Here is a 15481-nt window from a genome sequence, read left to right as displayed (position 1 = left end):
TGTACACCTGAATATGGATGAACGTGGCTATGTTTCACTAAAACCCAAGTTGGGTGATGTTCAAAAATGCAGATAGCACCAAAGTCGTTTTACATAGCAAATTTTCTTTGGCAGATTGATGTTCTTGCAAATCACAGCACTGCAGCGCTGAGCCAGGCTGCCTTTGAGTTCCTCTTTTTGGATTCCCATGAAGAAAATAAGTGCAGCCATTCTCGGAATGCCTGTGCTCCATCTCGCCCCATATGTGCACAGCAGACACAGCACAGACATGATTTCTGTGACTGCTCAAAACGCAGTTGGATGCAAAGGAATATGTGCTCAGCCGACACAGCACAGCCATTATTTTTGTAACTGCTCAAATGCAGTTTTGTGAGGCAGGGATTTCTGTTGGGCTGGTAAATGTACCCCCACAGAACCAGCAAAGAAAAGAAGGGCCATTTGCTCACCTGCTGGGGTCTGCTCTATATTTTGGTCAATGATCAATACCCCTGTGTTTTTTCAGTTGACAGCTTTACATATTTTTTACATTATTTTATTGTATGTATATTTATAGTTGGCAGAATGGCTAAATATATAATTAAACATTTGTTTGGGGCAGCATTTGCGATGAGGTAATATTGATTTGATTGCAGCCATTTATAATGTGCTACCCGGGAAAAGTGAACTGCATCTGGGCGCAGGTGTTACACAGGAAAGAGCTACAATGATCCTGATTAAGCAAAAGGTAGGTTAATGTTAGATTGCTGTAACCACTGTAGTCCTTTGAAAACCTTTGGAGATACCCTGACGAGCTGAACACAAAGCCGTCAACCTTACCGTCAGATTCTTCACATGCAGATCTGGGATTTCGTCATTAGTTGGATTGATGAGGACATAGAACGGCATCGCAATGGACCGGTGAACACCATCACTAACATGAATCATGAACTGATCTGCCGTGGGCTCCTGCTGCTCATGTTTTGATTGGACATAGTTTATGTAGCCAACAGTCAGGTTCCAAAGACTGAATGAACCTATAGCAAAATGAAATACAATTTATAGAGTTACACTGTGAATAAAGGACTGCTGCATACACATTTATCAACCATGTTTAGATGTTTAGATGATCCAAGAGAAAATTACACTTAATAAAGTGAATAAAGTATGGTCCCTCGGTGACAGAATAAGAAACAGTGAGCTCATTATGGGTTTGGCTGTAAATCTGGCAATTTACAGGCAAAATCGATTACTGTTACTTCTACATGAATACCACAGCATTACAAAGGTGTCAATCCTCATTGTTGGTGTCTATTGGACTCCATGTGGACATTTTCAGAATTACCATGAGCGGTAATTCAGCTGCAGTAATTACGAGAATTTTTGGTGGTAAGGTGGATGGTTTAACTCCATTTTACCGCCGAAACTCATAGTTCAGTAATATGGCAATAAATGGAATTGCTGCCACTTTAACACCACTTTTCGGAATGCCGTCATACTCCTAATGAGGCTCATTGTTTTGATTTCAGACTGGTCATGTGAAGTTATTTTACCCTCTCCAGGGTTTTCTGCCTTTTCCCTTCCTAGTGAATGGCCATTTTACTCTATGTTATTACATTTTGGCTCCATTAATCTTGAAATTAAGAATAGATTTTGGTCCTGTTAAATTTTTGCATTCCCTTATGGAGTGTAATGGGGCTAAAAGGGCCAATTAGGTGAAAGAAGGACTTTTCACATCTAAGCCAAGTATATATTGTGTGATGATGTGAATTTAACAGCTCAATCAAGACAAAAAAGGTATAGCACAACAACTCTTTTTGTCAAACCCTGCAGGTTGTGGTTGGCTTAATGCCTATTAGGAGAAGATTAGATCTCTAGAAACAAAATAGGATGGCCTATCTGGCTTATGCTGATCAAACAGTGAATTGTGCGTGATTTAACCATAAGGCATGGGATTTGTTAGTTATGCTTGGTATGCTGGGGTAAAGTTTTAATTCCCTGAGAGAGGCCTTTGGACAAATTCCTTTATCAGTCAACAATGCAATGAACCATTATTTGTCTAGGTGTCTCTAATAAACGCTCATTATGTGACTGCTATCCTGAAAGTTTCAGGATGGTGAACTGATTTTCTGTACAATCCTATTTAAAGAGGCACCCCGCCCTGATCCGTTTTTCCTAATCTACTACACAGATTTAAAGGTTAAATTGCCCAGTCCACATCTAGATCCAAATCATAGTCTTTTGGAAATAGATCCCAGGAAGACTCTTAACCCCTCAGTCCTAGAGCTATGGTGCCTAGCATGCTCCATAACCTCCCTCTTGATTTTGGAGATTAATATTGGCAAATATATTTTCAAACTCAGTCTGCAGTTTTCCCTCATAGACCTTAAGACAGGAAATCAACACACTCCTAGCAGCAAACATTTCGTTCTACCTTGCCTTATAGGGCTACCTTACCAACAAGATTTGCTTCCTCTCTTGCACCTGTATTACTGTTAGCGTATCAGCAAATATGAATTCCCTTTATGATTGTCAGGCTACTAATTATCACCCACCAGCCTGGGTTTGGTCCCCTGTGCTTGAGCCATCAGTAGGCTTTGGTTTCTCTTTCCTGGTCTCTGGCTCCTGGCTTGGTCTGAAAACTAGCTTGTAGAAAGCTTGCAGTAGAGGGTGCCCTTCATCCTTCATTGTTTTGTGGTTTTCACCAGTGGCTGAAGGGCAGCCTCTGCAGGCTTGTGCTTGTGCTCTCTGTTCCCGACTTCAGCTTCGGGGATTGCTGTTCTGACAATACAATCTCCTGCTCTTTCCAAAGCTCATATGTAGGGCATTGAATTACCCTGGTTGGTGAATAAATCCCTGGATTGGTTCCCCATTCCTTTGTCACTTCTCTGCTGTGTGAATGGCCTTGCTCCCACTTTCCTTCAATTTAGTCAGATGTTACGTTTCTCCTAATGTAAGTGATTGGTCAGTGCCATAAACAGCATGGTGGAAACCAAAGTTTTAAAACCCTGGACTGACACTTTGAAGTCAGGTGGAATAGTGGTCTGGTCATGAATCTTGGTATAAAGCTGCTTGACTCTTTGGTTGCCTTTAGCTGTAACAATGAACATGTCTGAGCCAAACAATTGCCAAACAATTAGGGAACATTTGTCTGCGGGACATGGTGCCATTTTGCATTTTCATCTTTTGAGTGGATCTACATTGCATCCATCACTGCAAATGGGTTCACATCAATTTTTTTCCAATTCATTTCAGTGAAAACAAATGCACGGGAGACCCCCTTCACCCCAGACCCCTCCACATTCCCCACCTTAATGTATACCCCAGCCCAAATCCCATCTATATTTTCACTGAAATAAATTGGAAAAGATGGTGATGAAATCGAACTCGCAGTGATGGTCTGTGATGTAATGGGAGATAGCTTTTGAGTTAGTGTTCTTCTACTGATATGGCAGCAGTCCTACACTGGTCTGTGGAACTTGGGTACGATCCTATTCTACTCAGAGTTTGTATCTGGGAGCGGAATAGTGTGGCATAAGGGTTTAGAGGGTCCAAGGGTCTACTTATGGCTATTGGGATATTTGTAATACATTTAACCGTGTGTACTTGCCTCTCATATCATTATCTGTAACAGTGTAGTGTCAAGCCTCCATTACCAGCTTGATCTTATTTGTTTTTTAGAAGTCACAAGTGCTTTGTCCGTGGGGACGAACTTTGGGAGATAACATACACTTCCTCCACTTTGCACTTGCAGGCTTCTCCGTCCATCAGAGTCCTCCTAAACCCAGCTACATCTTTTCTTTTGTGACTTTATAATTCTTGATATAGTAATGCTGCATGTGATGATTGGAGGGAAATTCACCCCTTCTCCCAAAGCACCCCCACACCCCTTGTGAGTCTAGGGAGGTGAGCCACTCTGTAATACCCTCCCTAGGGGTAAGGACAAGTGGGACCTCACTGGGAAAGACTCCCAATTTGGGGACAAGGACGTTTTTTCTGACGAGAAACTCCATAGAATATCTCCTCAAATGTGTGTTATAAAAGTGTACCTGAAGAAAATATCAATATGTGTTATTGTCAACTAAAAACAGTAACTAGTCCTTTAAATAAGGAATTACTATTTACTGAGACGAAGAAGAGGACCAGTGGAGGAGAAGAGAAGCATTACAAAACAGAGCGAAAAGATTACGACACTACGCCGGGAAAGTCCCACGGCTAAGTAGTGTATGAAAGGGGAGGCCCCTGGGGTAGAGGGAGAGAAACCCTCAAGATACAAAAGTGCTTGCAGGCCAGCACTGAGTAGAGGCTGGCCGCTTGGTATCCTGAACTTGCGAGGAAACAGGAGCAAGACTGAGATGAGTCTCTCTCCAACATGAAGAAGAAAACTGAAGCTGGAGGTGCAGCGTCCCCGAAGAGAGGAAATGAAGGAGAAGGAAAGCAGTGGAGTGACCACAGGAGAGTTGTGGTGGACCTGAGGTCCTTTGAACAACAGCGATACCGCACAAGAAGAAAGAAATGAATCAGTAACAGAGAGACGGGAGAACACACCAATCCAGAGGCACAAACGAGAAGACGTGCTAGAAAGAGAAAAGCCCAGAAAAGAACAGAAATCCTGATGATGTTTCCCATATCAATAACAGGGAATATGGGATACCCAGGAGGAAAATGGAGAAGCAGTATGGGAGTGCTTGTACTCGTCCCAGTACAGAAATAGGAACTATAATATTAAAAGCAAGTGGAGTAAATGAGAAGCCATATGGGAATGCTCCCACTCATCTCAGTATAGACAGAGTCTAATTTTAAAAACCAGTGAAGGCAATACGAATCATTATTGGAGTACTCTTACTCATCCCAGTAACGAAGAAGAGCATATCAAATTGATGTTAAGAAGAGTGAATGAGAATCACAATAATGCACACACTCGTCTCAGTGACAGCGTGGAAGACAGCATAATGATATCCAGAAGAGAGAGGCTTCATACTTAACCCAATCAAGAGAAACTAATTCACAAAGAAAGATTGAAACCAGGGAAAACATCAAAGGAACGATTTGTGAATCCCTTACAAGCTTATCAGGGGAAAGCAGGAAGACCCCGAATAATAGTGGAGGTTACAGGGAAAACAAGCAAGAAGCCGAGAGTTGTAATACAAGAGGAAAGCACACAAACGTTCTGAACGAACTGTATGAATTAAAGCAGTTACCACAGACTATTTGAAGATATCATATTGAACTGAAGTTAACATACCATGATAAGGAAGTCATTAGTTTGGACAGTGGACCGATTACTTTGGACTTTCACTGATAAGCACCCAAGTTATTTTCTTTCTTATTATAGGGAGAGGTAGACTATTATTATCTTTAAATTAACTACACAGCAAACTCAAATTGTGCAGAAAACCATATTTTACACTGCCATTTGTAATTGTTTCTCAGATTGTGTTACTTTACCCACAGTGGCCAGATAGCATATTGCCACAGTCCATCCATTTATATTAACAGTGTTGAATGTCTTTCAGTGTCTAAGTTCCAGTTTCCAGTTAGTTTTACTTCTTTAAACCCCAGTCATTTAGGCTTTGTAGGATGGCGTTATAGCCAATCAGAATGCGCAGAAAGTGGGGTTTATTCAATGGTATAAGCCTGCATTCCGAGCAGCATGATTGGAGCTGGGCCTGTGTTCCTTCCCCACTCTTTCTTTTCACTGAACCGCTAATTTTCAATTTGAATGACAGTGATTATCAGTGAAATGTGACTTCAGAGATACTTTGGAGCATTAGGCAGCACCAGAGTAAGTTTTCTTTAGCTCCCTTAGCACTCGTGGGCCTGCAACAGAGGCACTGATGGTGATATGATCCTCTACGGTGGGCTGACTGGGCCGTTAACGCACCACCTCCCATGTTAACTTGGGCCGTCGGCTGGTATCAGCGGCGTAGCTCTGCCGCCCTGGATCATATCGACTCATGAAATCTCTTTTTTGCACTTTTACCAAACTTAATGGCACTCATGGAAGAAAACACAAAAGGAGGAAAGGCTGCATTATATACACATGAAATGCGTCTAGGTCTAAACTCTAAAGGGCTTTCATGCCAGACATGACCACATGATATTCAAAAATGGCATATCTCACGGTCACTCATGCTGCTGACCCCCAGAGAGTGGACCAACAGAAATACAGGTCTGCCATAAAACGTAACTATTTCTCACTTTAGCACTACGTAAACTATTGATTTTACAAGGATGAAAGGCAGAGGAGAAACAGATTACTTTTGAACCTATGACGTTTAGTTTACTCGCAAATCTACTGAGATCAATGCAGATTTTAAATTCTCGTCTTGCTAACCACATATCCACTACTCTTCCCTTCCCCATTTCATCACTAAAATTATGTAGCCTTTCGACCATGGGAATTTTTTTAATTTTTTTTAAGAGGATAATATGAATCTCTCATATTGAAACCTGAACCAGCCCAAATCGCCCCCCAAAAAAACTGGACATTAAGTCTGTAAAAAAACGTTTAGAAATACTTGCAAACTGTCCAAATCTCACTTTGGGATTTGTGAAGAGCCACAAACTATTTTTTTTAAATGTATGTCCATGATGAGTCCACAGTTGCAACATTCTCATTCCATTTAATGCCTTGTGTTAATTGACGTTTGTTAAGTAAAATACATTTTTCAAAACCCCAAACTTAAAGGTCCATAATAACATGCTGACCAGCAAATAGCATGATGTTCATTTGGATACACAGGCACTTTAATATTAGGGTACATATTTCCCTTAAATTGACAAATGTGTTTGTCAACATGTGCAAGGAGTAATTGCTACTAGAATCATCAGAAATCCCCTGACAAATAAGGTTCCCTGGTGATTTTTCTAGAGGGATTTTCAGAATTCACATATTTATTTCTCTCTGACAGATTGATACCTTAATACAGGCATTGAGCCCTATAGCCCGGCCATATTGATGTCATGAGGGGTGGCTTAACCTTCAGGAGGAGATTTTACAGGATGCAGAAATGGCTTAACAGTTCCTTGATTTGAAAGGGAACTTTGTTGACATTGAAGATGCTGCGCGCTGAGTTGGTGTAGGCTCGTGTGAACATGAATTTGCCTTATCTTGACAAGATTGACCTTTAGAAGCCCCAGTGGCTGATTCCTTCATGGATTAAGATCCATGGAGAGCCTTGCTAGTGGTATTTCTTTCACCAATTCATTATTTCATGTGTGTTTTTTTGGCTTTAAAATACATTAATGCTCATGTGTAGGACACATATGGCCTGAAGAACACACCGACACTCAAGACAATTCAAGGGTTTTTATTAGAGAAAATGAAAAGGGGTTCGCGGAAGGCCATCAGCCTATCTGTCTTGTGGAGACTATTCCCCCACCCCTCCTGGGCATCCCTCACCTGCAGATGGTCTCTAGACACCGGTAACCCCTACTGACTCATCGTGATGGCATAATGACAAAAGCCCTTCCTCTAGGTCCCCCTCTGGGAACATTCTAGGTGAGACACTAGATTTAGTCACTGGTTTTGTGTACTTCTTGATCATCAAGAAGAGTAATTGCCAGGATCTTCTTGTCTTAATTTACCCGGATTTCTTGCACTAATCTTTGGTGCATTTTCAACATTTATTATGGTAATTTGTTGAGCAAATGGTTAGGTTTTATTATGATTATGTGTCATGCAAAATAGCTATGATTGCTTGTTAAGCAAAATGAGCATTTGTTCATCCATCAGGGGTGCGACATCAGCAACTTTAAATGAAGCACAATAAGCATTAATAGTACTCTTGTGCCCCAGAGTCACCATGTTAGCAGATTTCAGCCACAGACCGATACACTTTCATAAATATATATTTTATTATATTTAAAGGGGATCCACCTTGGGGGCATCCCTCTCTCACGCTTGTCTTCCTATAATCTTCTTCCATTCTAGCCCACACTTCCTTAATCCCGAAGAAGGTCACTAGTGCTTGATAAAGCGTACTATGTAAAATCTTTCAGGCTAGTGTTGTGAGAAACCCAAAGGTGTCTCCCTGACTAGTCTCCGGGGATCTATCATCCTGGTGGCCAGGACACGGCCATCAATATTGGATCCAATTCCTGGGGGTGGACCAGTGCGGGAAGATCACCTGGATGAGGGGTACTTAGGGAGTGGAAGCGGGACACCGATGGGTGAGACACTGTACCCACTTTCATATAACACCTTTTCCCCATCCAACCTCATAGGATACTCCAAAGTTCTATCCCCCCCTTTTCCAACAAAAACACTTTCCTATACAGAGTGAGACAACGGACCAAAAACCGGGCCGTTTACCTGACATGTCCCAACACACGCGTCAGGCGGAGTCAGGCAATTAACCATAACTATGCACACCTGACGGCCCTTTCCCTTCCCCACAGGGATAAAACGCGGAGCACGAAAGCACACTTCGAGCAAGGCCAAACGCACAAGGAAGCAGCCATACCAAACTGGCAGTTCAAGAGCAGGAGAAAGGTGGGGAGGTTTGAAAGGACGACCAGGAGGGAATTGCCCTTGCACTTTTCAACCCTGACCTGCCAAGTTTCCGTGAAAGCAAACATATGGCTGGTAGTCGCAGCTGACGAGTGGCTTATTGGAGGTCCATGGTACATGGAACCATCCCGGACTGATTTTCAGGGCGGGGAGAGATGGTTCTCATTGTGGTACCGCTCTTGCCTCCAGCGCCAAAGGGAAACCCCAACGAGTTCAACCCAGCCTGTGAGTCGGAAGTATGTGATAACAAACCGGATTGTGGTGAGCCCAAGGTTGCAGGGGCAACATTGTATATACAGAAAGAAGAGAACAGACAGATCTTTTGTGAGTGAAGTTGGAAACAGATAGCGTGGTCAGGCACCATGTGGTTGCTCATTCGAGGACTCTATATGGTATTCCACTGATGGAAGAAAGAGTATTGAACTGAACTATATTCTGCTAACGAAACTACAAAGACAAAGGGGCCTAATGGGAGGCTGTGTGTAGTGTCAAAGTGGTCATACGAGAGTCAAGTAAAATCCTTCATACCGTTGAAAGTCTGACAGAGGGTGAACTCCAAGTGAGTTGTGAAAACTGTGGCAAGTGTGAACCCGATGGAGGGATACAGAAAGAAGCTTGGGGAAGGGAACCGCTGCTTTCTCATGAAAATGTGCAAATCGTGAACTGTATAAGAATGGCTATGTGAACCCGATGTAGGGATGCCAAGGGGAAAGCAAAGAAGGGTGAATCCCGCATATTGATAGAGCAAAGTAAACAGTGTTGACAAGCATAAACCCGGCTGACGGATATCCACAAGTGGATGGTTGTTTAAAAAGACATTAGGACTCAGGAATGTTACACTGTCAACGAAAGGCCGTAGTGAACCCAACGGAGGGAGGCCCATGCTGTATGAGGGATCAGAGCCCAGCAGAGGGAGATCCTAAGGCGAAGAGTAATCGTCCCATGAAGATTTATTGAAGGAACTTTGTTTTTTTTATTGTAGCACATCAGGTCCTCTGAGGTAAGAGACTTTCGGTGAAAAGGACTTGGCCACAGAAGGTCCTGATATTTTCGAAACAAACTGTAACCTTGTGCTGGCGGCACAAGATAAAGTTTGCAGTGTGCTGTGCTAAAAGGTCCTGCCTATACCGAAATATGATATTCTACATCTATGCTCTCCTGTACCCTCTCAGACCCTCTGCACGCTCTGGTTTCTCATTTCATCTCTGTCCTCTCTCTCTTCCTTTCCCCTTCCTCCCTCTACTCCCTGCAAAAAATTATCAACACAACCACCATCACTGGTAACAGTATCTTCACGATGGCCACCTTCAACGATTTTGCCCATGGATGGTGCCCATGAGAAGTGGTAATTAAACCAGTCAATTTTTTAATGCTGACCTGTGTTTGCCTGTGGGTGTCGAGGGTGTCCAGGTACTCTATTATATGCATGAGAGACCCATTGGCATCGTCGTTTCCATCGCTGTTACATTTCCAGCACATAGCGATTCTGCAATGCCATCAACCTGATTGCTTTTAACCACCTCATAGTCAACATCTTCTAGGTGTACCACTGCCGCACCAGTATCTCTCAGGCCTGTCCCCTGGTCAATAGTTGCTGACCAGTCAACGAAAAGCACTTCACCCCCCTCGAGCAAACTATCTTTTGCTTTTGGTATGTTCTCATCTTCCCCTTCAAATGTTACACAGTCATGTCAAGCAAGGTCCTAGTCAGTGCACATTTCTGTAAAAAAAAGTAGTGGGATTTATTGTCTTGCACAGCACTATGTGAATATTTGGGCTGGATAGAATTACTTCATACCTGGGTCATTTTGGCTCAGCTGCAAGTTTAAAAACACAGTCCACCATTTTAGAACACAGAAACAAAAGTTGAAATCAAAATGGCAGATGATTCTTAAAATGGTGGCGATATTGATCGAAAATCAATTCATTTCAGACGCGATTTTCCATGTAAAACGAATGGGCTTAGGCCAATATTCATATTAAGGCATTAATATGCAAATATGGTTTAACAAATGGTTCAGTGGTTCAGCTTTGGTTGAGGTGCTGAACGAGGCTGGCAGCTGCACCTGTGGGGGTTGCGGTGGTAGCTGGGTGTATGCTTGGTGTTTTTCGTATGGTATTGATGTAGGCATTGGAGGCGTGGAAACGTGTTGCTGTTGTTGTACAGGTAAAACATTTTTGGGAGTGTGCCTGACTTTCAGTGTGCTCTAGTCCTAGCCTTCTACATGGTTAGAATACATGGTTTTTAATTTACTGCTGTTGGGCATGCAGCTTAGCTAGTACAACGAGATCCTACTCGTGACCCCATGAAATATAAGAAATAATAGGTTATGCAGGTTAATCGCGCTCGCCCCAACAAATTGTGGCAAGTGGAATTGACCAGTATTATTTTTTCAGTGTTTTAGCTTTATTGCAGTCCAATCTTAAGAAAATACAGCCAAAACGTGTTTCGACATTGTATTTTTCAAGTCTTTGGTCACTGAATGGATGTCCCCATGTGCCTTTGTGAGTTCTTTAAATTGTTGCGGCAGTCAGAATTGCCTGAGTTGGCGAACGGTTTGTTTGCCTATATGCTTATAATTTCAATAAGTAATGCAAATGTTTGTACAGATCAGAAGTAGTATATAATCCTTAAATGGATTGGATTCCCAATGAAGGGGACCCTTGAAAGAGATCCGCATGGCATAAAATAGTGCGATTAACTAGCACAACCTGTTATTTGTTGTTGTACAGGACCTGCATGGGTGTACAGATTGTATCCCACTCCCATTCTACTTCTACATTCCCTTGCAAAATGACCTCACTTTCTGCACCTCCAACACTGGGCTTTTCCCGCTCCCCCACCCACCTCCCACTCCTCCAAATCCACCTCTGCCGCACCTTCCTCCTTGAAACTCTCCCCATCCATGCTTCTGACCTCCTTGGCACCACTCTGGGTGCCGAGGCCCACCACTCCACTGCTCTCCGGCTGGCGTTCGCACTGCTGCCTGCTCTACTGACTCTTGATGTTTGAGTAACTGTCATTGCCATCCCTTCAACTGCTATTTTGGCCAATTTTCTCGGTACTAGTTTCACTTCCTTGTGCCAATTTTTTTTCTTTCTTTAATTCGCATACAGTTGTGTATAGGTATAGTTTATATTTCAGCCCACCATTTTTCCTCTATGCCCACTATTTTCTTGAGGGCTTTCTGTACCTTCTTGTGCAATCCCCTTTTGAAAACAAAATAGAAAAGAGGAATGGATTGGCCCCACTGCTCCCACAGCTCTGCCCTCCACATCTCCTGTACCTTCATAATGTACTGAGCGGGGTATCGACGTATCCCTGCCGCAGTGCATCACACACCTGTACTCTTATGTTGTTAAATGATGCCACATCATGTTTATCATCATTAATTGTTTCTCCTGGGTATCCAGCCTTTAGCCAACCATCTCCTGCTTGGTCGCCACAAGCAAATAATGTATGTCCCCCACTGCTAAAGGAACCCCAGCTGTTTGTTTTTCAAAGCTTATATCCATTTCCCAGCCCCCACAATGAAGGGCAGGTGCGCGTTAATCAAATAGTTTTTGTCCATATAGGCCCAAAGGACATACTGCGCCCTCCCAGGGCTGTTTTGCAAAAAGGGCAACTGCATTTCCGTTCCCTGTTTTTCCTTCCTTCCATCACTTCCCTTTTTCTTGGCCACTGCTGCCCGCTCAAATCTGTTCCTTAACTGCAGACCCAACAAGCTCTCTACCCGTGGGGTAACTGTTGGTGCCTCCTCTTCATCCTCTAGATCATCCATGGTGTCCCACATGTCCTCCCACAGCTCCCTATTTGGACCTGCATCCGACATTACTGTCCCGTAACCTGCACTCTCGACCCCTCATTCATCACTCTTCCCCTTCTCAATATGAACATCCTTGATCGCGGTGCTGTCCAGTCTAAACAAAATGTATCCGGCCCTCCACTCATCCAAGCCATACCTCGATTTGCTCCCTCCTTCCTTAAGGGCCCTCAACCATGCCAACTCTGCTTGTGCTGCTTCTAAAGCCTCCTCTAACTCTTTCTGTGGCTTGCTTTTCCATGGTGCTGTAGTCTTACGAGTCATATGATATGGGTGTGGTGTTGTGGTGGGTGAAGGCACATATGTTGGATTAGTGTTTCCTGTAGTGCAAACAGTTGGCTAAAGCTCTACTTGAGGTGTGGAAGCATGTGTTCTTTCAAGTGCTACCGTTTGGGCTATGCTTGGTGCTAAACTACCCCTGCATTTGGATTTACCCTCATCACTGTCCTCTATATCCTCTACCATTTTCCATAACTCCAAGATCTCTTTCCTCCTTTGAAGCTTTTTATTATTGTATTTAACAGCTAGAAAAGTGTACATGTGTTCCAATATTCCCGTTATTCGTACCCTGCTCTGGCCACGGTATAAACATTCCCCATTGTGTCTCCACCACCCACTGTTTATGGTGTTTATCATTCTAGTCTTTATACAGCCGCATGTATTCCAACTGAGTCATCACCCCCATGTAAACAACCTATATAGTCAAACAAGATTTAACCATACGTAAAATGTGATGTGTAATAAATGTTCCTACCAGTCCGTCGTTCTCATTCCACAGTCGCCCCCTACACACACTCCCTCCGTGGGCACACACACACACTCTCACACCCAACACCCACACCTCTACTTCATCTACAGACCCTCCCACCTCCCATGGGCCCAGTTTGTGACCATACAAATTTAAAACACTAAAATAAAAAACCAAAACAATAAACTAAAATAACAAATACTACTTCATCTTATTCCCTCACCAGGGATATATTGGGCAAAGGAATCCAAGCTGTCTAATTATACGGATTCCCTACTTCTGTATTCTCATTTTCACATTTCAAAATATGGTGCCATCTTCTTTCCTACCTCAGAAAGGATCCCAATTCTCTATTTCTCTTCTCATATACTTATAATAATAAAAACAAAAAACTGCCACGTAGGCTTTACACACTACTCATCAATTTATCAAACACTCTCAATCCCTCATCTCCAATGCACAAAAACCCATACACCATGTCCCGTTCTCTCCATTTCCCTCCCAAAATCAACCCCTGATGGTGTCACCCACAGGAGGTGTACTTACATCTGCATGTTCACCCGAGCTCCTGAGTCAAGGGGTCCAATAACGGCCTGTACCTTCATAGGAGCTGCACCCCACTCAAAAGAGCAGAAAGGAATGTTGTGGAAACAGCTCATGTACAACACCACGGGTTGCACGTTTGGGACTGGTCACTGAATGTGGGCGCGTGAAGTCTCGATCATTGCGGGAAACCTGGGATCACGTCGGGGTCGCCAAAAATGTAGAGACACCCCTCAACGCTCACACCAGAAAAAATTACAACCCACTAGAGAAAAACGCCCAACACACCTCTTGCAAAGAGAACAAGTTTAATCTCACGAAAATACAAATATGTGCCAACAAAAAACTTCCATGGAGTGTTCTGACAAAATTAGCTTGAACAATAGTTTTTAAAGGTGACAAGCGTCACAACGGAGGTACATCACTTAGGTTATAATCCAAGTAGTTTCTTGGTGAATTACTAACACAATTCCTTGCATTTCCTATCTGTTGCCTAATGTGCACTTGGTACTGCAGACAGGGGAACATAGGATACTTTTGAGATCACAATAACTCTAAACCCTTGCACAATCCCACATGCATCAGCACCTTTCCAAATCTTCCCACCTTAAGGTTATGTTTTGTTACTTTTTCCCCCCTGGCACCTTGCTGCACATATCAAAGGGATCCAGTATGTGCTGTGAGCTTGCTGATAAATTGGTGATCTAACATTTTTATGGTTGGTGGTCTGGGGCTGGCTGGTACACTGGAATGGCTGGGTTGGGACAGAGGCATCTGGGCACTATAACTTAGGTTGGGGACTGGTGCCCTCCTTCTCGTGGGATACCTTTTCACAGGGAGCTCTCAGCCCCCTCATGGCTTTGCAGGGAGCATTCCATCTGGGATACAAGTGCTAATTTTATTAGACAATAAGAGTCTTATGAATCTCTGCGGGTTTGGTCTTCCCCACTGCTGCCTAGGCTGCACCCCACCCGGCATGCACACACTCATCTCTATGTTCTGGGTCTGATCCTGATGCCCTTGCTGCAGCATGGTGCTAGGCCTTCATTTCAAGATGGCTGCTGTTTTCTAAGATGGTGTTTCACTCCCAGTGCAATCTATACCGAAACATATAATAATTTACCTCTTAGTCAGCTGTATTGACAACCCCTCCCCCTATAACCTCTGTGAGCTCTTACAATGCACTCGTATGCCTCTGCCTCATCTGAAACCTCTTGGGGCCCTAGGACGATTGTACCCGCTCCCCAAAAATCCCCATGAGAGTATCCAAGACCCCGCCTCAGCTGGGGCTGTAGTAAGAATAAAGATAGGGAAAGCATATACTTGTCACTGTGCATCAGTAGAGTAAACAACAACTCCCTGCAGTGAGAGTCTACTCTCATTCATCAGCACAGGAGAGGTTTGCTAATAGCATATTATTCTGTATTGATAGTGCACTGCTCATACCTTCTAGTAACCCTCTGTGAGTGTTTTAAACACATGCACCATATATATCATATCAATGCACAATACATGTAAATAGATGCCCCACAAATACTCAATAATGAGCACTCAATGAATGCTTCTTACTCATGTATAATGTAAATCGTGTAATGATGGGAAATAAGTAATAAAGAAAGACTGACACCACTATGATCACTATACATTAGACACTTAAAATGCAAAATGGCATTAAGGAATAAGCAGCAATCCTTGCCTTTGCTTCTACTTCTACTCAGGACTCAGACTGATTAACCTTCTCACAGACATCATAACCACCTTAAAAACTGCCTTCCTCACCAGGTTTTGCAAGGCAATCTCACAAATCGTGTTAGGCAAACTTCATAAAAGCACCTTTCAATACCTTAATACTTCAATACCTTTCTCAATGCGATA

General features: G+C 43.1%; 1 protein-coding gene across 6 annotated transcripts in view; it reads right to left on the bottom strand.

The window, feature by feature from the left end:
- The window catches only part of LOC138545302 (FRAS1-related extracellular matrix protein 1-like), a 1530918-nt gene that overhangs the window by 853632 nt on the left and 661805 nt on the right, over positions 1-15481 (bottom strand). For all 6 annotated transcript variants that reach the window (XM_069642060.1, XM_069642059.1, XM_069642062.1 and 3 more), the window contains one exon: positions 817-1013. In XM_069642060.1, coding sequence (XP_069498161.1) covers positions 817-1013 — 197 coding nt within the window. The remainder of the gene's footprint in view (positions 1-816; positions 1014-15481) is intronic.

Source organism: Ambystoma mexicanum, chromosome 1q (assembly GCF_040938575.1).
Source record: "Ambystoma mexicanum isolate Mex_15411 chromosome 1q, UKY_AmexF1_1, whole genome shotgun sequence".
In the NCBI taxonomy this organism is placed as follows: domain Eukaryota; kingdom Metazoa; phylum Chordata; class Amphibia; order Caudata; family Ambystomatidae; genus Ambystoma; species Ambystoma mexicanum.
Note: the sequence above shows the minus strand (reverse complement) of the source record. Positions and strands in the feature narration are given on the sequence as shown.